Source organism: Lolium perenne, chromosome 5, assembly GCF_019359855.2.
Source record: "Lolium perenne isolate Kyuss_39 chromosome 5, Kyuss_2.0, whole genome shotgun sequence".
Taxonomy (NCBI): domain Eukaryota; kingdom Viridiplantae; phylum Streptophyta; class Magnoliopsida; order Poales; family Poaceae; genus Lolium; species Lolium perenne.
In genome coordinates this window covers 38,091,599-38,117,982 of record NC_067248.2, presented here as the reverse complement: position 1 = coordinate 38,117,982, position 26,384 = coordinate 38,091,599, and the positions used below count along the sequence as shown (strand labels likewise).

At 42.3% G+C, this 26,384-nt stretch overlaps 1 protein-coding gene across 5 annotated transcripts; it reads right to left on the bottom strand.

The window, feature by feature from the left end:
• Positions 1–1,019: 1,019 nt before the first annotated feature.
• LOC127320825 (nuclear transcription factor Y subunit A-10) lies at positions 1,020–5,903 on the bottom strand. Of its 5 annotated transcripts, none has more exons than XM_051349912.2 (6): positions 5,779–5,903; positions 4,992–5,356; positions 2,957–3,057; positions 2,750–2,818; positions 2,069–2,209; positions 1,020–1,916 (listed from the first exon to the last, which is right to left on the bottom strand). In XM_051349912.2, exons 2-6 carry the CDS (start codon positions 5,278–5,280, stop codon positions 1,521–1,523), a joined length of 996 nt encoding a protein of 331 aa, XP_051205872.1. In that variant the 5' UTR covers positions 5,281–5,356; positions 5,779–5,903; the 3' UTR covers positions 1,020–1,520. The 5 variants fall into 5 exon arrangements, with proteins under 5 accessions (XP_051205872.1, XP_051205871.1, XP_051205870.1 ...); XM_051349911.1 differs by having other exon boundaries at positions 4,992–5,359; positions 5,779–5,897; XM_051349910.1 differs by lacking the exon at positions 5,779–5,903 and adding an exon at positions 5,586–5,772 and having other exon boundaries at positions 4,992–5,359.
• Between the last annotated feature and the right edge of the window lie 20,481 nt (positions 5,904–26,384).

Sequence of the window (26,384 nt, the reverse complement as noted above, 5' to 3'; positions counted from 1 at the left end):
GGATAATGCACGAATGGAGCGACGCAGAAATATATGAGGAATGAATAACAAATTCATTCATCCTGGGGTATCCTAATCTTCTTGTTGGCCATACATTGCATGCGTCTTGTATTTTTTTCAGCTTAGTTTGTCGTGAACATTAACAATGTTATTGGCTGCTTTTGGCTGCTGTATGCAGTTTACCTATGTATAATACTTAGTTTTCTGATTATGCTGCTGTGAATTTATCATATAATAGCTTTTAGATTTACTACTAGATTTGCTGCCATATTGGGCAAAAAACGAGGGCTAAAAGGCATAAATAATTGAAGAAAGACAGAAATAGAAGCTTCTCTAGATTTGATACTAATTTGGTGAAAAAGACAGAGAGAGAAAGAGGGGAAAAGGTGCTGTTAAAAATGCCAATTTGGGCCGAGAGAGATAAAACCCAGCTCTCACGTACAACCAAACACGGTCTCGTGCTGTCCCACGCGGTCCCTTCCTACCAACCCCACACGACGCGGCCCCACAGACGACGCGGCCCCACACGTCAGCACGGAACGTTCAAATAAACGGATTCCTTCCGTCTGAGCTCTTTCTGCGGGTTTCAGACAAAAGCTTGGGGAAAACTGAGGAAAAAATAAGGGGCTGGGGAAAACTGAGCATAACTAAGGAACCGAGAGCACGAAAATAGAAATCCCTTTGTTGTAAATGATGTTGCATAAGAAAATGTTGTGTGAGAAGGTTTAGTGTTTCATCAATCAGAGGTGGCTAATCCGTTGAATATTTCAACCGACTGGCGCCTAGCACAGGCCCACTACTATTCACCTTGTCATTTGTCTTATTGTTCCTCTATGAATATAAGGATTTTTTGGTACAATCATAATTTTCCAAAACTTAGAATGAGCTAGAGACCGGGTAAACACAATCATACTTTCTTCCAGTTTCATCAAGTAAACAGTTATGGCTTCTTGCCATTCTGCATTTCCAAGTTTGATGCAAATGGAACTTGCTCATAAATCAGACATCACAAACCAACCTCGAAGGAATACATGCCTAAATTCGAGTTACTTAGACCAGATTACAACAAAACACAAGTTTACACAATCTCCAAGCGCACTACTACAGTACATCACCAAGTCTCAGTACATAACATACTCCAGAGCTCCATTGTTCTCCAAACAAAATGGACTGACTCCAGTACTCCATACATACTTCGATACCAATACCACACCAACTAGTCTGAAGTTCCAGACATTTTATTCAGACCAAAGCTTAAGCCTGCTACCTAATGGCAGCAAGCAGTACTAACTTATACCTAATTTTTTATGGCAAAGGGGGTGTTCCACTCACCACAGGGTCCCAGAAAACTAGGACAAGTAGGCGGTGAGCGGGAGCACTACCGATGCCATGAGCCAAGAATGAATTGCCTACGGACAGCCAGACGACGGCAGGGGCAATCCCTGACCTAGAGATGGACAGTGCCGGCAGCAGATGCTGCCGGTTTACGCCATCTCTCGGCTGCCCAGTACCCCCTCATGTCATGCTTTGAGGAGGTTGCAGCAGCCATCAGAGGCTGCTGCCCACTTGAAGGGGTTGCCAGCCCCATGCTCGCCGTCCATGATGCTCGGGAGCGGGGTGAAGAAGTGTGTGCGGAGGTGCTCAAAGCCATGGTAGTGGCCCACGTCTTCGTGGTCGTACAAGCTTGTCACCTCTGAGCCAGACAGGCTGGACACGCTGCTTGGGTTGCCATGCTCAGAGTGCTGGATCACTGAACTGGGAGATGCAGCTAAGCGCATAAGCGGGTTGCTGTCCATCGCCTTGTTCCCAACATCAGCCTCCTTCCCGTTGATCTCTTTCTTTGTGTTGAGGAAGCGTCCACCGGAGCCTCTTGCGCGACGCATTGCATGAAGATGGCGTGACTCGTGAAGATATGGCTGCATTATCAAGGCACTCACATGAATGCAAAAGAAAGAAGAAATAATGCATGCTGGGGCATAAGTAAAATCATCCATGTGTCGGTAGAAGTTAGCACACGGATGATAGTTGAAAGGGTTAATTAGATATATGCCACTGCAATGAGACATACCTTTCTTGATTTGATCAGCCTATTCTGCTTCTCTGCCTTTGCGCGAGCACGACGGCGGCGTAGGATGCCTTCATATTGCTTTGCATTCACATAAATTGGTGCATCAGCTGGCATATTCAGTGGTATTAGCATACTGCCAGTCTGCATTATACAAAGGGAAATGGTGCAACATATTAGGTTATCATGCAGTACGACAAGTGAATCGCATACGAGCTTCGATCTGACAAACTACGGTGTCAAACAAAGATAAACCCTTATATATCCTTTGTCCAAGTGTCAAGAAAAAAAAAAGATAACCCACAAAAAAATTCTGACATTACCCAAAGAAAAAGCTCACCATCCAGTTACTATTCCCAATGTTTCGTAATCAGTCACATTGTTCTCCTTCCTGTACACTATACACGTGCCATCCTATTTTTATTTATTGAATGAACTAACAGATCTACACCAGTACGAAAGGAAACTACAGTTGAAAAGTTTAGGCACACACTCCATCAGAAATCATATCATATACAACTAGCACTAAAACCATTCCTGGAAAACCAAAAAGGATCTGCATGAGATGTTCAAACTATGGAATTCAGGGATCATTAGAGTAGTTTTCTGATAGTTGTGCCACAGTGAAGTCAGTCATGGAAACTGTGAAGAAGCCTCATTCAAAACTAACAGTACATGCATTACCGTTGATCTCATTCCAAAAGGAGCAAGTACGCCATAGTTATGATCAGCGTAAGGATAATTGGAGGAAACCTGGAAAAATCAAAAGTCATCGATCAATCAAGACATCGATTAATTCAGCATTAAGGAAACTCAGCAAGGCACAAGGATAGCCAAGTTTTCAGTGCACTGCTAATTACTATGGCATACAAAAGAGTGGTAAAAGCTTACCATAGTTTGGCCAAGGCCCAACTCAAAACGATCACTATATTCCACGAATGGTGACTGCAGAGCGATAGTGGCAGTGTGCTCAGAACCTTTTACTCCCTTACCTGAAATAAAATACCGCAAAGCAAATTATATTTCCAACATCGATAAAACAGAAATATTAGGTCTTTCACAATGGGGGTTTCTTAGTGTTGTATCCTAGGTACTTTGTGATGTTGCATGCCAGTTAAGGAAGCTACTACACATACGACGTTTCTGGTACGATCCCTGTACAGCGTTTCTTGACATGCATGCTGCATTCTTATATTGGGAGTATCTTGTTACTCAAAAGTTGCAATCGAGGAAACTTGATCTCGTGTCCTATACTAGAGTTTCCAAGACAGTCAACAATGCCCCATTCTGCTGTCAGTTGCAGCCTATCTGATATTGATTCTGCTTTCGCGTGCACCCAAAAGGTTCATCCCGAAAGCAGCCAAGGAACAGTCAACTTGGGGGTTTGCTGAGATTTGGTGCGAGAGATTTAGCTTATATTCTACAGGCCTCTCCGCATGGAGGCTGCAACCTGCACAAACAAAAATCCCTAGCGGATATGCTGGTCTAGCAGTGCCCCGTCTACACAAAATTCAGTGTCATTGATTAGGAGCAGCCATCAACTTCGAAGCACACGTGCACTTGAATATCCGCTAGGAACAGCATTGGGATAGTTGTCTCTTAAGTTTTAATTTCTCATATGAGAATGTGCTAAGAAACTATGCATTGTGAAAGGCTTTAAATGGTATGTACTCCTTACAATCCATCAAACAATCAAGTTACTAGAGACTAAATTTGACGTGCATAACTGGAGACTCTTTTTTTTATGAAAGGCACGAACTACGCACAATACAGTTCATTACTGGAGACTCGTAACTGAAAAAAAGAAACTTCTAGTCTCATCGACATGATTACATGGCAGTACATTTAAAATAAACGGTACTACCAACTGTGGATCAATGTACCAATGCTATGCTGTTTTTGTTTTACATATCGAAACGTGTATATTTCAGAAGGACCGAGCCTACCTGGCATAAGGTATATTAGGTTACATACTAAGGTATTTTGGTGTCATGCCATGCCTGAATCAAAGAAAATAATACATTTTAAACCCAGGAAAATATCCACAATTACCTAGCACATGTCTAAAGACTAGTTATTGCACATACGTTGTGTTCTCTCATATTGGAAACAGCATAATTTGGCAGTATGGGTGTCCTTGCTCCCGGTGTGTGAGTGCGAGTGCACAGCGCACACACGCTGGTCTGAGAAGTACGTATAGAATTGACAATCTTATGCTAAATCCCGAAATGCAGTGCTAAATTTAAGAGAGCTCAAGGGTCATAAGCAGGATGGTCATTGGACACCACCAAAAGCTGTTGTATGTGGTTAGTACATTGTATACCATGTTTGCCACTATTTCCATTTTATGGCTACAAAGCTAGACCAACAGAACTTTCTAATCTTCAGAAAATACATGAACCATCACACAACATACAATTTTTTGTTTCTTTTTCCCTACTCTAATATGTGATATGTCATGGAATTACATACAGTATAACGGGTTTTTTGTGAAAGCGGCAACTAATATACGATGAATATGTGCTGTAAATGGCATCTATGAATGAATAAGAAGGTAGAATACGTATGTTCTGTCAGAACAGGATGAAGTGTCATGCCGAATGAGGCATGTTTAGTTTCTGTTTCTTCCGTTGGTTTCATGGATGCCGGCGTTATTTCCTTGCAATATGACCCTATAATTTGAGACAGCATCCTACTACCTATGTGTAAACTTCATACTATCAAAAACTAAGCTCTTCCAAAAAAAAAGGAGCACCTACTATATGCTACAAACAGTGCCAAATTTGTAGTACTAAATGGTAAATTTGTATTACCAAATGCTAAATTTGTACAACTAAATGTTCATCTCAAGTTCAACTAACATGCACAAATTAAACAAGTTCATCTCAAGCTCTAGCACACCAAGGGCAGAGCAGAGGAGCCTCACCATGAGCCATGGAGAACTTCATCACTTCAGGGATGCCCCTCTCGCTCATCAGCTGCTGTTGCGGCGGCAGCACCGGAGCCGCGTCCAGCAGCGCCTGGGCCCTCGGCACAACCTGGAACTGGCCGTCCCGGCACGCATCCTCCGGCGACGCCGGCCTCCCCTGCCCCATTGCCTCGCCGTACAGCAGCTGGTGCCCGACCCACCACGGCAGCGGCTGCGCTCCACTGGAGGCGTGGCCCGCTGCGGCGAGCTGGGCCCCAAATCCGTCTTGGTGGTTCCTGAAGCTCATCACTGCGCCGGCCCGGCAGCAACCACCACCGCAGTGCGATGTTCTCTAGGATGGATGTGATTAATCACCTAATAGCCTGCTGCAATCAAGAGCACCAAGAAATAAGTAGATAAGCTGAGCATCAAATCAAATCATGCAGCGATAGGGGAGAAAAATCTTCATAAAAAGTAGAATGTGCAGGATGGCATGGGGAAAAATGCAGAGGAAGGAGAATGGTCGCCGGTAAAAAGGAAGCGAATCAAGAACTGAACCAAAAGCTGGATTTTTATTTTCAAGGCTGGGGGGGACTGAAAGCAAGATTATACCCAAAATCCAGAAGGATTTCTCCAGGCCCAGCCCCAGAGTGTAGCGCACAGACACAAGGCAAGAACTTTTAAGAGCCCGTGAATGTGCAGCAGCTGCAAGAATCTGAGCAAGAAACCAAGGCGAGAGGATCCAAGACATGCATGCGGCACAGGAAGAGGAGGAGGGGGGAGCAAGGAACCAAAGACCACTCACATTCCAGCAGTCCAGCTCCTGATGGGGTGGATGAGGACAACAAGAAGAGCACAGAGAGAGAGAAAAAAGGGAAGGGAGGAGAGAGAGGACAAGACGGGACGGGAGAGGTGCGTATAAATGGGCGGTACTGAAACCGAGAGAAAAAAGCTTTGCTCCTTCCCCAGCTCCAGCCAAAGCTAACCTGTTTGCTTTCACATTTTACTCCTCGATCCTCTTCTTCTTTCCTCAGTGTAAATTGTAGTAGTTTAATTCAATTACTTATTATTATTTCTAGAAAAAAAAACTCAATGCTTTTTACTGTTATTTATTTTTATTTTTTAACTGCCCAACTGGGCTCCCTTTCCCAATCATGACTTTTCACCTCCCACTGCTGGAAATTATTAGGCTCAGTGCTCATGCAAGTGGCTATTAGAGTACACTAATCATGCTGTCAAAAGAAGGTAAGCAGTAGGTTTTTTTATTATCCACAACAAAAATAGAAATATAGTACTCCTTGGAGAAGCTGGGTATGATTTGCAGGAGTGGCAAGCCAGTGACTACTATAAATTGGCGAGACATGAACAAAACAGGCAGCTGTAGCAACAACCAGTAGCCATCAGCAGCAGCATCATGCATCTTGATCCTTCACCATGATTTTGATCTATCCGTGCCTGATGTTTTATTAGGCTAGTCATAGTGGGGAGTAACTTAGAGTAGTAACATGACATATGTTACTAATCTAAGTTACTACCTTCATAGTGGGTAGTAACTTATATGTGGTGTCATACATTGTGTCATTTACTATGGTGTAGACTCAACTTGTCTTGGGGTATGTGATGTTATGGCAACATAGTTAGTTACCACCTCACTCTCTTTCTTCATTCATTGCTATGCCATGTCACCAAAATGCCTTGGGTTGTGTGATGTTACTAGCTAAGTTACTCCCACTATAAGCAGTCTTAACGAACATGTTACTAACAAATGGAAGTATTCCAGCACTCCATGACTAACCACAGCAAACATTACTGTACCTCCCATGCACATTTCCAAAAGCACTTAATGGAAGGGTATGCGGCGGTTGCATGAGCTATTAATGTTTTACTTTCTTCATCTCACAATTTTCTACTACTCTGTGGAGTAACACACGAAATTCTGAACTAACTGCGATCTGCGACTGCTCCATCCGTCCGGATATATGAATGTGTTGACCTTTTAGCAGTCTCCAATATGCACGATGTTGACTACGAGAACTGCCCATAGTGGGTAGTAAGCTAGATTAGTAACCGGATTTATGTTTACTTTATAGTGGGCAGTAAGATAAGTGTGGTATTCTTTCTATATTGGTTTGCTAGGGTAATTTTTTTTTAAGACGCTGACCACTAATTTAACCAAGAAAATACTACTATGAGATAGTGCCATAAAAAATTGTACCATTGAATTCGTAACAATTTTAAAAAGTCTTATAATTCAAATTCAAAAAGTATATCATTGAATTCATATTCAGATGAGAGAGGACAATGTCGACGTAGTGCCACTGGGTACCACAGTTCACCTGCTATTGGGCCCGCGCGGCGGCCCATGTACAAACCACGAGGGATCTCTCCCTCCACGAGGTCTTTCGGCTTCACGACGTGAAGCCCATCACGAGGACCCCCTCGCGAGGGAACCAACACTTGGCATTACCAGAAGCAAGACAAAAGCCTTCACGAGGTCCCTTTGTGAGGAGTCCGCGACATGCCTCCAGGAGGTGTCGTGCAGGACCACACCACAAGACGTACCACGTAAAGAAGAAGACGAAGTCGATGACGAAAGCCATGACGCCCGTCATGGATGGAGGTGATCATGCTCTCCATCCTGGAAGATAAGGGAGGACCTAGCACGCACCTTGCATAGAGAGAGGTGGTCGCTGCTCCTTTCCGTAAATAGGGTCGAGGATGAGCATAGGATAAACTTGGGGATGCTGATACATGTAAAATGAATATATGGTCTCTGTAGTTTATTGTGTTATACTCCATCATAATTGATTTATTTAAGTGGTCATAATCATGTTTAGAATGATTTTGGTGATTTTCCTAAAAAATCTCTTGTATTTGTATTATAACTCTACATGCAGGACAACCCTATTTTGCATTTTTTCTTTTCTTTTAGGGACCTTCGCGAACTCAAAATGACCTGAGATTATTCTACAGATGTTTTTATCGCAAATCAACACCTAGAGCACTTGGACCTCACCTAGGCTAGCAGGAGGGCCATAAGAGGGAGCAAGGCGCGACCGTATCTCCCAATCGTTGCTCCCAATGTCAGCGATGTCCATGCATGTGAACTCATTTTGACCTAAAAACTTATATATATATATATATATATATATATATATATATATATATATATATATATATATATATATATATATATATATATATATATATATATATATAGCCGCCTTCACTATTCTGAATCACGATGCTCCATAGAGATAGGAACACGAAACAGAGAAGGCACGTCGAAGATTAGAGGGGAAAACACCACCATCTCACATCTCCGACATTTCCAACAATCTCCACCATCTCCTTGATAAAGAGGGAGTATTCCACCTCGGACTTTGTGGAAATAGATTGTTATATCTCTCTCATGCTAACATTTTTCTAGTTCCATATGAGCTGTCCAACATGATTTTGGTCATCTATTTGTAATGCCTGGTGGATATTGTTTTTTGTGAGGTGAGCATTGTTAGATTGTGCTTGATGTACGAGTAGATTTATATCATGTACCATGTTCTTGAGTACATGTTTTAATCAAACTAGTATGATAGGCCATGGGATGTGAAACGTGTGCATTAGTTGGAGTAACATGGTAGTATGGAACTGGATAGTGATAGAAACTTTGGGTCCTGCTATGTTCTGTATGCTATGTTGTGTACATGTGCATTGTTACCTCAATAGGGATAAGTGATGTGTTGTTATTGCCTTGTGACAAACAAAGGTGGTCTCATATATTTTGAGGTAGCATATTTGATATTCAACAACATGTCATGGAAGCAAAGGAAATACTTTGTTTATCTTAAATCTAGTTTGTGGGATTTTACTTTCCATAGGAGTATTAGTGGGGTGTGTTGCATCATCTCAACCATAGTACGGGATGCCCATATGAATATTTATCAAACACATTATGAGTTTCCATCAATGTTATGTCTTCTTTGAAATGGTTTTGGTTCCACCATGTTTATGAAAGAGAAATAAGTGAAAATACGAAAACTAATCCGTTTTTAATCATAAGAAACACCATTTACTTGGATTTACAAGTCCTTTTAGTTTCAGAATTCATTTAAACTCAAAATACAAAAAACATTTACTTCTCTTGCATTTAGTTATCTCATATAGTTTACACCACTAACAACACTATTACATTGCCTTTGCATTACATTTGGTTTGTATTTCATACATGGTTAGTTCACTTATTGTTTAGCTTGCATACATACTTTAGTTTATTTACTTGTTACTTGCTCAGAGCACCGTTGAGTTCCCACGACAAATGACATGTATTTTTCTAGAGAATCTTTTCTTTATTTCGATTTTGTTTTCAATTCTATATGAATCCTTGCTCTTGAAAAACGCCTAGTAGAGTTAGGCATACAAGGCAACACTCTTTTACTTTGTAGGTTGCGGTAAGACCAAGGAGAAGCTAGCGTATTTCTACTAGTTCCCTGATAGTTCGATATAAACCCTCGAGTCACCCTTGTGGATAAAACACCCTTGAAACATCACTTTGCGCTTTGAGTCCACACGAATTGGTATCCTAATGAATCTGGTGTCATCAAGAGTATTTTATGGCATCATTGCAGGGGAAGTATAGAAGTGCATCACCATTGTGAAAATTCCCAAGTTTCGGGGAAGTGCACCTTTGTGAGCTTTTCCTTTTCATTTAGATCTTCAAAGTAATTTAGTTTGCCTTGTTTTTGTCTTTCTTTAGTATTGTTTGTTGATACATGCATTTTACACCATCGATATAATGACTTATTTGTCATGATCTGTTTTGAATGGGATTTGTCATTTTACACCATCGCTGACTTATTTGTCATGATCTGTTTTGAATGATATTTGTCATGATCTATCATTATTTATGCATTTTAGTTGATTTATGGGACTTTCCTATAAAGTCCTTGATGACACGTGAAGCACACGTTCGTTGGGAACCCCAAGTGAAAGGTGTGATGCGTACAGCAGCAAGTTTCCCTCAGTAAGAAACCAAGGTTATCGAACCAGTAGGAGATGAAGGCCACGTGAAGGTTGTTGGTGGCGGGGTGTAGTGCGGCGCAACACCAGGGATTCCGGCGCCAACGTGGAACCTGCACAACAAAATCAAAATACTTTGCCCCAACTTAACAGTGAGGTTGTCAATCTCACCGGCTTGCTGTAAACAAAGGATTAATCGTATGGTGTGGAAAATGATGTCTGTTTGCAAAGAACAGTAGAGAACAATGTTTGCAGTAGATTGTATTCAGATGTAAAAGAATGGACCGGGGTCCACAGTTCACTAGTGGTGTCTCTCCAATAAGATAAATAGCATGTTGGGTGAACAAATTACAGTTGGGCAATTGACAAATAGAGAGGGCATAACAATGCACATACATATCATGATGACTAATATGAGATTCACTTAGGGCATTACGACAAATTACATAGACCACTATCCAGCATGCATCTATGCCTAAAAAGTCCACCTTCGGGTTAGCATCCGCACCCCTTCCAGTATTAAGTTGCAAACAACAGACAATTGCATTAAGTATGGTGCGTAATGTAATCAACACAAATATCCTTAGACAAAACATTGATGTTTTATCCCTAGTGGCAACAGCATATTGATACGTCTCCAACGTATCCATAATTTTTGATGTTCCATGCTTGTTTTATGACAATACTTACATGTTTTGCTTGCACTTTATAATGATTTCATGCATTTTCCGGAACTAACATATTAACAAGATGCCACAGTGTCAGTTCATGTTTTCTGCTGTTTTTGGTTCCAGAAAGGCTGTTCGGGCAATATTCTCGGAATTCGACGAAATCAACGCCAAAGATCTTATTTTTCCCGGAAGGCTCCAGAACACCGAAGGGGAGTCGGAGGAGAGCCAGGGGCCCCCACACCATAGGGCCGCGCGGGCCAGACCCTGGCCGCGCCGGCCTAGGGGGAGGCCACCCTGTCGCCCCTCCTGCGCCGCCTCTTCGCCTATTTAAGCCCTTTCGACCTAAAAACACAGTACCAATTAACGAAACTCCAGAAAGACTCCAGGGGCGCCGCCGCCATCGCGAAACTCCAATTCGGGGGACAGAAGTCTCTGTTCCGGCACCCTGCCGGGACGGGGAAGTGCCCCCGGAAGCCATCTCCATCGACGCCACCGCCTCCATCATGCTCCGTGAGTAGTTCCCCCATGTACTACGGGTTCTACACTAGTAGGAAAACCCTTATAGGCGATCCTTATTTCTGTGGCGCACCCAAAAAAATGCGCCACAGAAATTTGTTTTGTGGCGCACCAGGCACGGTGCGCCACAGAAATAGCTTAATTTTGTGGCGCACCAACAATCCATGCGCCACAGAAATGAGGTGGGGTCAGCCCCAATCATTGGTTTCACTATTTCTGTGGCGCACAGGACCACGTGCGCCACAGAAATAAGACATTCAGTGGCGCAAATTCCTCGTGCGCCACTGAATTAAGACTTTCTGTGGCGCACGAGGGATGGTGCGCCACAGAAACTACACATTTCTGTGGCGCACATGAGATCCATGCGCCACAGAAGTTCTTTTTGGCTCCCCACGCAACTCCACCCCCCCGCCTGTGGATCGCCTTTTTTACCTCTATAAAAAATGAAAGAAATAGATAGAAATTTCAAAAAATAAAATCCTTCGAGATTCCCATGTATTATGTCATCTAGCACCACTAAAATTTAACAAACATGAATTTTGACTTTTTTTGCAAAATTGCGTGGGAAAATCATCAAACTGGATTTCTGGTTGCATACGAACTCGAAAAAAAACGCATAATATATCAAAATGTTCCCACGAAAATTCTACATCCGAATTCACCAGGGGCTTGCCCGGTTGGACAATTTTTAGAATCTCCAAATTCGAAAAGAGTAAAAAGTTACGGCCAGTTAAAGTTTTTTTGCTGCAAAATACAAAAAAAAGAAAAAAAATTCTGTGGCGCACCTAGTGCCCATCCTGCCGCCCTCCACCACTTCTCCTCCACACCTCCTCCACTTCTCCTCTTATGCAAACTTCTCCTCCACTTCTCCTCACTTCTCCTCCACTCCTCCACTCCTCCTCCTCCTCCTCCTCCTCCTCCACCACCACCACCACCTCCTCCTCCTCCGGCCGGCCTCCTCCTCCTCCTCCCCCTCCACCACCACCACCACCACCTCCTCCGGGGCCGGCCTCCTACTCCGGCGACCACCTCCTCCGGGGCCGGCCTCCTACTCCGGCGACCACCTCCTCCGGGGCCGGCCTCCTCCTACTCCGGCGACGACGACCTTCTCCTCCTCCTCCTCCTCCTCCTCCTCCTCCTCCTACTACTACTCCGGCGGCCACCTCCTCCTCTTCCTCCATCACCTCTTCTTCCTCCACCACCACCTCCTATTCCTCCACCACCACCTCCACCACCACCACCACCACCACCACCACCACCACCACCACCACCACCTCCTCCTCCTCCTCCTCCTCCTCCTCCTCCTCCTCCGGCCGTCCTTCTCCTTCACCCACCCACCCACCCACCTCCGGCTACCTTCCAGCGAAATTAAAAAAAAAATTCGGCGGCCCCAGATCTAGATCTAGATCTAGATCTGGCCGCCATTTTTTTTTGAATTTCAAAAAAAAATTCTGTGGCGCACCACCGTCGGTGCGCCACAGAAATAAGTTTCTGTGGCGCACCACCGCCGGTGCGCCACAGAAATAAGACTTTCTGTGGCGCATGGGCCGGTGCGCCACAGAAACCTTATTTTTGTGGCGAGAATTCTGTGGCGCACCGCCCATGCGCCACAGAATCGATTTTTGGTGCGCCACTGATGAGCCTTTTCCTACTAGTGCTAGCAGTAGCTAGTTGGTATTCTCTCCCCCATGTACTTCAATACAATGATCTCATGAGCTGCCTTACATGATTGAGATTCATCTGATGTAATCGGTGTTGTGTTTGTTGGGATCCGATGGATGATACGTTATGATTAGTCTATCTATAAGGTTTGTGAAGTTATTGTTGATGCAATCTTATTATGTTTAATGCTTGTCACTAGGGCCCGAGTGGCATGATCTTAGATTTAAGCTCTATACTTATTGCTTAGATTGTATCTACAAGTTGTATGCACATGTCACTGTCCGGAACCAAAGGCCCCGAAGTGACAGAAATCGGGACAACCGGAGGGGATGGCGGTGATGTGAGGATAACATGTTTTCACGGAGTGTTAATGCTTTGCTCCGGTGCTCTATTAAAAGGAGTACCTTAATATCCAGTAGATTCCCTTGAGGCCCGGCTGCCACCGGCTGGTAGGACAATAGATGTTGTACAAGTTTCTCATTGCGAGCACGTATGACTATATATGGAAAACATGCCTACATGATTAATGAATTGATGTTCTTTCTTAATGCTTTATCAATCCTATCAATTGCCCAACTGTAATTTGTTCACCCAACACTTGTCACTTGTTATTGGAGAGTTACCACTAGTGTAGATCGCTGGGAACCCCGGTCCATCTCTCATCATCATATACTTGTTCTCTATGTCATTGGAAGTAGTATCAACTATTTTCTGGTGCCATTACCTCTGTGTTACTATTACTGCTACTGTGTTACAGTTACTACTGCTCTCATATTACTGCTACTTTCACATCACCCCTGTTACTAGTGCTTTTCCAGGTGCAGCTGAATTGACAACTCAGTTGTTAAGGCTTATAAGTATTCTTTACCTCCCCTTGTGTCGAATCAATAAATTTGGGTTTTACTTCCCTCGAAGACTGCTGCGATCCCCTATACTTGTGGGTTATCAAGACTGTTTTCTAGCGCCGCTGCCGGGGAGGCATAGCTCTACTCATAAGTTCACCTGGGGAGTACACTCTACCTCTCTCTCTGTTTTATTTTATTTTGTTTTGCTTAGTTTAATTTTGTCTAGTTTATTTGTGCCTAGTTTATTTCTGTCTAGTATTATTTTCCTTAGTTTACTTTTGCTTAGTTTATTTTTGTCTTGTTTTATTTGTCTCATATACCCAAAAATCCATAAAAATTTGAAAAATCAAAAAATTAAAAACTGCTGTTATGGGAGAACCTACAACCTACTTGGAGCTTATAGAATGTTATAATAATTATAGAGAATCAAGAACTGGTAAAATAATGAGTGCTATGATAGAAAAATTGAATACAATGGCTAGAATCTTGCTTAGACGCCATGATATAAACTGTTGCTCTCAACAGGACACTAAACATCTTAAATTTCAATGTGGCTTTAGTGAGGAATTTTTAATTAAGAACTATAATCGGAATTGCTATATTCATTATGGGTTCGAAGAGGTAGAACAATTTGTCTTATTTATGGGAGCCTCTGAGATAGAATCCTTCATGGTTGAGAATTATGAAACTTGTGCTGTTTGTAAGGACCTCAAAGATTATGTCTCTTTTATCCTTAATTCTTGCATAGAATGCTATAGTGGTAATCCTTATATCATTGATTATAAAGAGAGACTCATTAATGCACAAGAATGCACTCACAATTTGCAGGAACCTGTGGAAGAAGAAATTGATGAACCTGAAAGCGCATTGGATGAAAAAGAGGAGGAAATTGATGAACCTGAAAGCTCATTGGATGAAAAAGAAGAGGAGAGCGACGAACAAAAGGAGGAAGAATGGATTAGCTATCCATGCCAACCTTCTAATGAGAGTAACTCTTTATCTCTTACACTATTTGATTGTCCTCCATGCTTACCGAAAGAGGTTGAATGTTATGTTCCTGTGGATTCTCTTGAAATATTCCCTATGAGTAAAACTTGTGAAAATAATTATGCTACTGTTATATATGATAATCCATGCTACTTTGATAAATCTTATGATAATGCTTTGTTTGTGCCTGATGTCGAAATGCATGGTACTAAAGAATTTTGCTTGGCAAATGTTTATGATAAAGCTCTAGATGATGGTCCTATGTTACTTGATAATATTAATTGTACTACTAATGAAAATGGGATTGGAGAGTTCTTGAATTATTCTATGAGTCCCATATCTCTTGAGATTGATCAACTACCTTGTTATATTATTAATAAAAGTAAGTTTGAAAGTTTTAATTCCACTATTCTTGAACTTGATAAAAATTATGTGTTTGGAAATCATGAAAAGTATGCTGCATGTGATAGTTATATTGTTGAGTTTGTTAATGAAGCTACTGAAAATTATTATGAGAGAGGAAAATATGGTTGTATAAATTTGCGTGGTACTAATACACCTCTCTATGTGCTGAAATTGTTGAAATTACTCTTGTTTTATCTTCTTATGCTTGTCACTTTGTTTTTCATGAATTTATTTGTGTACAAGATTCCTATGCATAGGAAGTGGGTTAGACTTAAATGTGTTTTGAATTTGCTTTTTGATACTCTCTTTTGCTTCAACTCTTATTTCTTGCGAGTGCATCATTAAAACTGCTGAGCCCATCTTAACGGCTATAAAGAAAGAACTTCTTGGGAGATAACCCATGTGTTATTTTGCTACAGTACTTTGTTTTATATTTGTGTCTTGGAAGTTGTTTACTACTGTAGCAACCTCTCCTTATCTTAGTTTTGTGTTTTGTTGTGCCAAGTGAAGCCTCTAATCGAAGGTTGATACTAGATTTGGATTTCTGCGCAGAAACAGATTTCTATCTGTCACGAATCTGGGCTGTATTCTCTGTAGGTAACTCAGAAAAACCTGCCAATTTACGTGCGTGTTCCTCAGATATGTACGCAACTTTCATTAGTTTTGAGTTTTCTGATTTGAGCAAGTCTGGTGCCTCTTTAAAATTCGTCTTTACGGACTGTTCTGTTTTGACAGATTCTGCCTTTTATTTCGCATTGCTTCTTTCGCTGTGTTGGGTGGATTTCTTTGTTCCATTACCTTCCAGTAGCTTTGAGCAATGTCCAGAAGTGTTAAGAATGATTGTGTCACCTCTGAACATGTGAGTTTTTGATTATGCACTAACCCTCTAATGAAGTTTATGAGAAGTTTGGTGTGAAGGAAGTTTTCAAGGGTCAAGAGAGGAGGATGATATATGATCAAGAAGAGTGAAAAGTCTAAGCTTGGGGATGCCCCCGTGGTTCATCCCTGCATATTTCAAGAAGACTCAAGCGTCTAAGCTTGGGGATGCCCAAGGCATCCCCTTCTTCATCAACTTATCAGGTTTCTTCTACTGAAACTATATTTTTATTCGGTCACATCATATGTGCTTTACTTGGAGCGTCTGTGTGCTTTTATTTTTGTTTTTGTTTGAATAAATTCGGATCCTAGCAATCCTTGTGTGGGAGAGAGACACGCTCCGCTTTTTCATATGAACGCTTGTTCTTCGTTTTACTTTTAATGTTCAATGATAAAAGTTGGAAGCTACAATAATTATTTTTATTTGGTTGAAAACAGAAAATGCCTCATAATGTCTTGGATAATTTGACACTTGGCAATTGTTTTGAGCTCTCAAGTAGATCATGATTAAGTTTTTTTTCATGCAGTTTAAACCTATTAGTGGAGAACTACCATAGAGCTTGTTGAAATTGGTTTGCATGATTGGTCTCTCTTAAGGTCTAGATATTTTCTGGTAAAAGTGTTTGAGCAACAAGGAAGATAGTGTAGAGTATTATAATGCTTGTAATATGTTCTTATGTAAGTTTTGCTGTACTGGTTCATACTTGTGTTTGCTTCAAACAACCTTGCTAGCCAAAGCCTTGTATTGAGAGGGAATACTTCTCGTGCATCCAAAACCTTGAGCCAAAACCTATGCCATGTGTGTCCACCATACCTACCTACTATGTGGTATTTCCTGCCATTCCAAGTAAATACTTCATGTGCTACCTTTAAACAATTCAAAATTTACTATCTCTTATTTGTGTCAATATTTTATAGCTCATGAGGAAGTATGTGGTGTTTTATCTTTCAATCTTGTTGGGCAGCTTTCACCAATGGACTAGTGGCTTCATCCGCTTATCCAATAATTTTGCAAAAAGAGCTGGCGCGGGGTTCCCAGCCCCCAATTAATTAACTTCATTAATAATTCTCTTCACATGTTTTGCTCTGATTCATCAGTAAGCAACTTAATTTTGCAAATAGACACTCCTCCATGGTATGAGATTGTTGGAAGGCACCCGAGGATTCGGTTAGCTATGGCTTGTGTAAGCAAAGGTTGGGAGGAGTGTCAACCATAAATAAAATTAAAGTACATGTGTAAACAAAAGAGAAGAGGGATGATCTACCTTGCTGGTAGAGATAACGTCCTTCATGGGAGCCGCTCTTTGAAAGCCTGTTTAGCAAGGGAGTTAGAGTGCCCACTACCATTCGTTGACAACAACAAACACCTCTCAAAACTTTACTTTTATGCTCTCTATATGATTTCAAAAACTTAAAAAGCTCTAGCACATGATTTAATCCTCGCTTCCTCTCGCGAAGGGCCTTTCTTTTACTTTATGTTGAGTCAGTTTACCTACTTCCTTCCATCTTAGAAGCAAACACTTGTGTCAACTGTGCATTGATTCTTACATACTTGCTTATTTGCATTCATCATATTACTTTATGTTGACAATTATCCATGAGATATGCATGTTGAAAGTTGAAAGCAACTGCTGAAACTTATATCTTCCTTTGTGTTGCTTCGATGCCTTTACTCTGAATTTATTGCTTTATGAGTTAACTCTTGTGCAAGACTTTTGATGCTTGTCTTGAAAGTACTCTTCATGAAAAGTTTTGCTATATGTTATCTATTTGTTAGCAACTATAGATCATTGCCTTGAGTCACTTCATTCATTTCATATGCTTTGTAATAGTGTGATCAAGGTTATGTAAGTAGCATGTCACTACAGAAATTATTCTTTTTATCGTTTACCTGCTCGGGACGAGCAGGAACTAAGCTTGGGGATGCTGATACGTCTCCAACGTATCCATAATTTCTGATGTTCCATGCTTGTTTTATGACAATACTTACATGTTTTGCTTGCACTTTATAATGATTTCATGCATTTTCCGGAACTAACATATTAACAAGATGCCACAGTGCCAGTTCCTGTTTTCTGCTGTTTTTGGTTCCAGAAAGGCTGTTCGGGCAATATTCTCGGAATTCGACGAAATCAACGCCAAAGATCTTATTTTTCCCGGAAGGCTCCAGAACACCGAAGGGGAGTCGGAGGAGAGCCAGGGGGCCCCCACACCATAGGGCCGCGCGGGCCAGACCCTGGCCGCGCCGGCCTAGGGGGAGGCCACCCTGTCGCCCCTCCTGCGCCGCCTCTTCGCCTATTTAAGCCCTTTCGGCCTAAAAACACAGTACCAAATGACGAAACTCCAGAAAGACTCCAGGGGCGCCGCCGCCATCGCGAAACTCCAATTCGGGGGACAGAAGTCTCTGTTCCGGCACCCTACCGGGACGGGGAAGTGCCCCCGGAAGCCATCTCCATCGACGCCACCGCCTCCATCATGCTCCGTGAGTAGTTCCCCCATGGACTACGGGTTCTAGCAGTAGCTAGTTGGTATTCTCTCCCCCATGTACTTCAATACAATGATCTCATGAGCTGCCTTACATGATTGAGATTCATCTGATGTAATCGGTGTTGTGTTTGTTGGGATCCGATGGATGATACGTTATGATTAGTCTATCTATAAAGTTTGTGAAGTTATTGTTGCTGCAATCTTGTTATGTTTAATGCTTGTCACTAGGGCCCGAGTGGCATGATCTTAGATTTAAGCTCTATACTTATTGCTTAGATTGTATCTACAAGTTGTATGCACATGTCACTGTCCGGAACCAAAGGCCCCGAAGTGACAGAAATCGGGACAACCGGAGGGGATGGCGGTGATGTGAGGATAACATGTTTTCACGGAGTGTTAATGCTTTGCTCCGGTGCTCTATTAAAAGGAGTACCTTAATATCCAGTAGATTCCCTTGAGGCCCGGCTGCCACCGGCTGGTAGGACAATAGATGTTGTACAAGTTTCTCATTGCGAGCACGTATGACTATATATGGAAAACATGCCTACATGATTAATGAATTGATGTTCTTTCTTAATGCTTTATCAATCCTATCAATTGCCCAACTATAATTTGTTCACCCAACACTTGTCACTTGTTATTGGAGAGTTACCACTAGTGTAGATCGCTGGGAACCCCGGTCCATCTCTCATCATCATATACTTGTTCTCTATGTCATTGGAAGTAGTATCAACTATTTTCTGGTGCCATTACCTCTGTGTTACTATTACTGCTACTGTGTTATCTTGTTACCGCTCTCATATTACTGCTACTTTCACATCACCCCTGTTACTAGTGCTTTTCCAGGTGCAGCTGAATTGACAACTCAGTTGTTAAGGCTTATAAGTATTCTTTACCTCCCCTTGTGTCGAATCAATAAATTTGGGTTTTACTTCCCTCGAAGACTGCTGCGATCCCCTATACTTGTGGGTTATCACATATCCACAACCTTAGAACTTTCTGTCACTGTCCCAGATTCAATGGAGGCATGAACCCACTATCGAGCATAAATACTCCCTCTTGGAGTTACAAGTATCAACTTGGCCAGAGCCTCTACTAGCAACGGAGAGCATGCAAGATCATAAACAACACATATATGATAGATCAATAATCAACTTGACATAGTATTCCGTATTCATCGGATCCCAACAAACACAACATGTAGCATTACAAATAGATGATCTTGATCATGATAGGCAGCTCACAAGATCTAACATGATAGCACAAGAGGAGAAGACAACCATCTAGCTATTGCTATGGACCCATAGTCCAAGGATGAACTACTCACACATCAGTCCGGAGGCGATCATGGTGATGTAGAGTCCTCCGGGTGATGATTCCCCTCTCCGGCAGGGTGCCGGAGGCGATCTCCTGAATCCCCCGAGATGGGATTGGCGGCGGCGGCGTCTCTGGAACTTTTCTCGTATCGTGGCTCTCGGTAATAGGGTTTTCGCGATGGAGAGTATAAGTAGGCGGAAGGGCAGAGTCGGAGGAGGCACGGGGGCCCCACACCATAGGGCGGCGTGGGCCCCCCTTGGTCGCGCGGCCCTGTGGTGTCGGCGCCCCGTGGCCCCACTTCGTAACCTCTTCGGTCTTCTGGAAACTCCGTGGAAAAATAAGACCCTGGGCTTTCGTTTCGTCCAATTCCGAGAATATTTCATGTGTAGGATTTCTGAAACCAAAAACAGGAGAAAACAGGAACTGGCGCTTCGGCATCTTGTTAATAGGTTAGTGCCGGAAAATGCGTATAAATGATATAAAGTGTATATAAAACATGTGAGTATTGTCATAAAACTAGCATGGAACATAAGAAATTATAGATACGTTTGAGACGTATCAAGCATCCCCAAGCTTAGTTCCTACTCGCCCTCGAGTAGGTAAACGATAACAAGGATAATTTCTGAAGTGACATGCTACTATCATAATCTTGATCAATACTATTGTAAAGCATATGAGATGAATGAAGTGAATTGAAGCAATGGTAAAGACAATGACTAAACAACTGAATCATATAGCAAAGACTTTTCATGAATAGTACTTTCAAGACAGGCATCAATAAGTCTTGCATAGAAGTTAACTCATAAAGCAATAAATTCTTAGTAGAAAGTTTTGAAGCAACACAAAGGAAGATATAAGTTTCAGCAGTTGCTTTCAACTTCAACATGTATATCTCATGGATAATTGTCAACACAAAGTAATATGATGAATGCTAATAAGCAAGTATGTAGGAATCAATGCACACAGTTGACACAAGTGTTTGCTTCTAAGATAGAAAGAAGTAGGTAAACTGACTCAACATAAAGTAAAAGAAGGGCCCTTCGCGGAGGGAAGCATGGATTGCTATTTTTTTGCTAGAGCTTTTATTTTGAAAACATAGAAACAATTTTGTCAACGGTAGTAATAATTCATATGTGTTATGCATAAGACATCTTATAAGTTGCAAGCCTCATGCATAGAATACCAATAGTGTTCGCACCTTGTCCTAATTAGCTTGGATTTTCATGGATTCTCATTGCATTACATATGTTTCAACCAAGTGTCACAAAGGGGTACCTCTATGTCGTCTGTACAAAGGTCCAAGGAGATAGATCGCATTTGATTTCTTGTTTTTGATAGATCTCAACTTAGGACATCCATACCGGGACAACATAGAAAACAGATAATGGACTCCTCTTTAATGCATAAGCATTCAACAACAGATAATATTCTCATAAGAGATTGAGGATTAATGTCCAAACTGAAACTTCCACCATGATTCATGGCTTTGGTTAGCGGCCCAATGTTCTTCTCTAACAATATGCATACTCAAACCATTTAATCATGATAAATCACCCTTACTTCAGACAAGACGAACATGCATAGCAACTCACATGATATTCAACAAAGGTGTAATAGTTGATGGCGTCCCCAAAAACATGGTTATCGCTCAACAAGCAACTTATAAGAAATAAGATACATAAGCTACATATTCTTTACCACAATAGTTTTTAGGGATTTATATTTTCGTGCCCTCGGTTCCTTAGTTGTGCTCAGTTTTCCCCAGCTCCTTAGTTATTCCTTAGTTTTCCCCAAGTCCTTGTTTGAAACCCGCAGAATCAGCTCCGACGGCAGGAATCCGTTAAGTTGACCGTTCCGTGCTGACGAGTGGGGTCGTGTTGTTTGTGGGGTCGCGTCGTGTGGGGCTGGTAGGAAGGAACCGCGTGGGACAGGACGAGACCATGTTTGTGTGGCCTTAGCGTGTGGGGCCGTAGCGTGTGGAGCCGTGTGGGTCCAGGACGTGGGCACGAGTGGTTTCTGTCTCTTTCGCCCAGATTAGCAATTTTCAATGTATCTTTTTCCTCTCTCTCGCTCGATCTCATTCCTATTTGATAGCCCAAATTGGTAGCAAATCTAGAGCAGCTTCTCCTTCTGTTTTTTAACGCCATTCATTTCTTTATGCCTTCGTTTTTACCCAATCAGGTAGGAAATCTAGGGCACAAATCCAGAGAAAATATAGGATAAGCTTGCATAGAGCAGCCAACATAGCATAGATATATTCACGACAGATCCAACAGTAGTACCGATAGAACCCTACAACATAAGCTACATTTTACATGAATTTAAGCTGCTCTATGATGACCCACAAGTATAGGGGGTGTATCATAGTACTTTCGATAAATAATAGTGTCGAACCCAACGAGGAGCAGAAGGTGTTGACAAGCAGTTTCGATGAAGGATTCACTGTAAATGCTCACAGACAAGTATTCAGGGGGTTTTGATATAGCAAATAAATAAAGTACGAGTAAGTAAAATGCGAGAGAAATAATTGCAGCGAGTGGCCCAATCCTTTTTAGCACAAAGGACAAGCCGGTTTGTTTACTTATAATGACCAAACGTTCTTGAGGACACACAGGAATTTAGTCTAGTGCTTTCGCTTCATATAGCTGATTAATCTTCATTATTTTGATAAGTGTTATGTGGGTGAACCTATGCTAATGCATCGCCCTTCCTAGGACTAATACATACTTGTGATTATACCCCTTGCAAGCATCCGCAACTACAAGAAAGTAATTAAGATAAATCTAACCACAGCCTTAAACTCTGAGATCCTGCTATCCCTCCTGCATCGATATACTAACGGGGGTTCAGGTTGCTGTCACTCCGGCAACCCCACAATTAGCAAACGAATACAAGATGTATTCCCCTAGGCCCATAAAGGTGAAGTATCATGTAGTCGACGTTCACATGACACCACTAGAAGAATAACACCACAACTTAAATATCAAACCATTGAATATTACCCAACATAATTCACTACTAACATTTAGACTTCACCCATGTCCTCAAGAACTAAACGAACTACTCACGAGACATCATATGGAACATAATCAGAGGTGATATGATGATCAATAACAATCTTAACATAAACCTTGGTTCAATGGTTTCACTCAATAGCATCAATAACAAGTAGTAATCAATACCGGGAGAGTTTCCCCTATCAAACAATCAAGATTCAACCCTAGATGTTACAGCGGTGACGAGGTGCAGCGGTGGAGATGGCGGTGATGATGATGGAGATGATGGTGATGATGGTCCCAATGATGTCCAGCTCGATGGCGGTGACGATGGCGTCGATTTCCCCCTCCGGGAGGGAATTTCCCCGGCGGATTTCAGCCTGCCGGAGAGCTCTTTTCTCTCTGGTGTTTTCCGCCCCGCAGAGGCGGCTGTGACTCTTCGCGACTATCCTCTGGAGCGTAGGTTTTCGGGGCGAAGAAGTACGCGAAGGAGAGGCGGCCGAAGGGGGCTGTGGGCCCCCTCCCCACAAGGCGGCGCGGCCAGGCCAGGGCCCGCGCCGGCCTATGGGGGGCCATGGAGGCCCTCCTCGATCCCTCCTTTTGGCTGGCTTCATCTTCAGGAAAAATAAGATCTTCGGTATAATTTCCGTCAACTGTTGATCTTCCGAAATATTGCATTCTGACGGTGCTTTTTCCAGCAGAATCCTGACTCCGGTGAACTATTCTCCAATAGTCATGAAACATGCAAAATAGATGAAATAACATAAGTATCATCTCTAAATACGAAATATATCAATGAATAACAGTAAATTATGATACAGAATAGTGATGCAAAATGGACGTATCAACTCCCCCCAAGCTTAGACTTCGCTTGTCCCCAAGCGAAACTGAACTCAGTAAACAAAACCACATGTTTATGGAGTGAAGAGTCGATAAACCAAATACGGACAAGAAGCATCATATTAATTCACACAAGACATTCTAGTGAACAACTTCCTCATATAATTCAACTTGAAACAAGTAGAAGGTAATCACAAATAAAGGTGCATAAGAAATCATAATTAGTGATGGCAAACTTCGTTCTTGGTCAGAGAACAATTAACAGATTGTACTTATCTGTCGAGCATCGCTCTTATGTTAAGGCTTATATGGCACAACTTGCATACTTAATCATAATAATAACTTTCAAAGCTATATTCATTCAGATAAAACTTGTACTAAACAAGGAAGAGTAAAAGGCATGATTAAGTAGATCACAATATAAATGGTTTGATCACAACAACTCAATTGCTTGATTAAGATAGAGGGAAATAGGTTTACTGACTCAACATAAAGTAAAAGATGGGCCCTTCGCAGAGGGAAGCAGGGATTAAATCATGTGCTAGAGCTTTTTAAGTTTTGAAATCATATAGAGAGCATAAAAGTATAATTTTGAGAGGTGTTTGTTGTTGTCAACGAATGGTAGTGGGCACTCTAACCCCCTTGCCAAACAAACTTCCAAAGAGCGGCTCCCATGAAGGACGTTATCTCTACCAGCAAGGTAGATAATCCCTCTTCTCTTTTGTTTACACATGTACTTTAGTTTTATTTATGGATGACACTCCTCCCAACCTTTTGCTTTCTCAAGCCATGGCTAACCGAATCCTCGGGTGCCTTCCAACAATCTCATACCATGGAGGAGTGTCTATTTGCAAAATTAAGTTGCTTACTGATGAATCAGAGCAAAACATGTGAAGAGAATTATTAATGAAAGTTAATTAATTGGGGGCTAGGAACCCCGCTGCCAGCTCTTTTTGCAAAATTATAGGATAAGCGGATGTGCCACTAGTCCATTGGTGAAGTCTGCCTAACAAGAATGAAAGATAAAACACCACATACTTCCTCATGAGCTATAAAACATTGACACAAATAAGGGATGATAAATTTTGAATTGTTTAAAGGTAGCTGATACGTCTCCGACGTATCGATAATTTCTTGTGTTCCATGCCACATTATTGATAATATCTACATGTTTTATGCACACTTTATGTCATATTCGTGCATTTTCTGGAACTAACCTATTAACAAGATGCCGAAGAGCCAGTTGCTGTTTTCTGCTGTTTTTGGTTTCAGAAATCCTAGTAACGAAATATTCTCGGAATTGGACGAAATCAACGCCCAGGGTCCTATTTTGCCACGAAGCTTCCAGAAGATCGAAGAGGAGACGAAGTGGGGCCACGAGGTGGCCAAACCACAGGGCAGCGCGGCCCAAGCCCTGGCCGTGCCGACCTATGGTGTGGGCCACTCGTGCCGCCTCTTTACCTGCCCTTCCGCCTACAAATAGCCTCCGTCGCGAAACCCCCAGTACCGAGAGCCACGATACGGAAAACCTTACTGAGACGCCGCCGCCGCCAATCCCATCTCGGGGGATTCTGGAGATCTCCTCCGGCACCCTGCCGGAGAGGGGATTCATCTCCCGGAGGACTCTTCACCGCCATGGTCGCCTCCGGAGTGATGAGTGAGTAGTTCACTGATACGTCTCCGACGTATCGATAATTTCTTATGTTCCATGCCACATTATTGATGTTATCTACATGTTTTATGCACACTTTATGTCATATTCGTGCATTTTCTGGAACTAACCTATTAACAAGATGCCGAAGTGCCGCTTCTTTGTTCTGCTGTTTTTGGTTTCAGAAATCCTAGTAAGGAAATATTCTCGGAATTGGACGAAATCAAAGCCCAGGGGCCTATTTTTCCACGAAGCTTCCAGAAGTCCGAAGATGAAACGAAGAGGGGCCACGGGGTGGCCAAACCCTAGCCGAGAGCCACGATACGGAAAACCTTCCAGAGACGCCGCCAACGCCGATCCCATCTCGGGGGATCCAGGAGATCGCCTCCGGCACCCTGCCGGAGAGGGGAATCATCTCCCGGAGGACTCTACGCCGCCATGGTCGCCTCCGGTGTGATGTGTGAGTAGTCTACCCCTGGACTATGGGTCCATAGCAGTAGCTAGATGGTTGTCTTCTCCCCATTGTGCTATCATTGTCGGATCTTGTGAGCTGCCTAATATGATCAAGATCATCTATCTGTAATTCTATATGTTGCGTTTGTTGGGATCCGATGAATAGAGAATACTTGTTATGTTGATTATCAAAGTTATATCTACGTGTTGTTTATGATCTTGCATGCTTTCCGTTACTAGTAGATGCTCTGGCCAAGTAGATGCTTGTAACTCCAAGAGGGAGTACTTATGCTCGATAGTGGGTTCATGCCTGCATTGACACCGGGACGATGTGAGAAAGTTCTAAGGTTGTGTTGTGCTGTTGCCACTAGGGATAAAACATTGATGCTATGTCTAAGGATGTAGTTGTTGATTACATTACGCACCATACTTAATGCAATTGTCTGTTGCTTTGCAACTTAATACTGGAGGGGGTTCGGATGATAACCTGAAGGTGGACTTTTTAGGCATAGATGCAGTTGGATGGCGGTCTATGTACTTTGTCGTAATGCCCAATTAAATCTCACTATACTCATCATGATATGTATGTGCATGGTCATGCCCTCTTTATTTGTCAATTGCCCAACTGTAATTTGTTCACCCAACATGCTGTTTGTCTTATGGGAGAGACACCTCTAGTGAACTGTGGACCC

Excerpts from the sequence above, each read along its gene's own strand:
- LOC127320825 (XM_051349912.2), bottom strand. The coding sequence starts at position 5,280 with ATGAGCTTCAGGAACCACCAAGACGGATTTGGGGCCCAGCTCGCCGCA. Across the intron at positions 2,210-2,749 it reads CTTTTGGAATGAGATCAACG|ACTGGCAGTATGCTAATACC; the intron begins GTAATGCATGTA and ends TGTATAATGCAG. Across the intron at positions 1,917-2,068 it reads GGCTGATCAAATCAAGAAAG|CCATATCTTCACGAGTCACG; the intron begins GTATGTCTCATT and ends TTGATAATGCAG.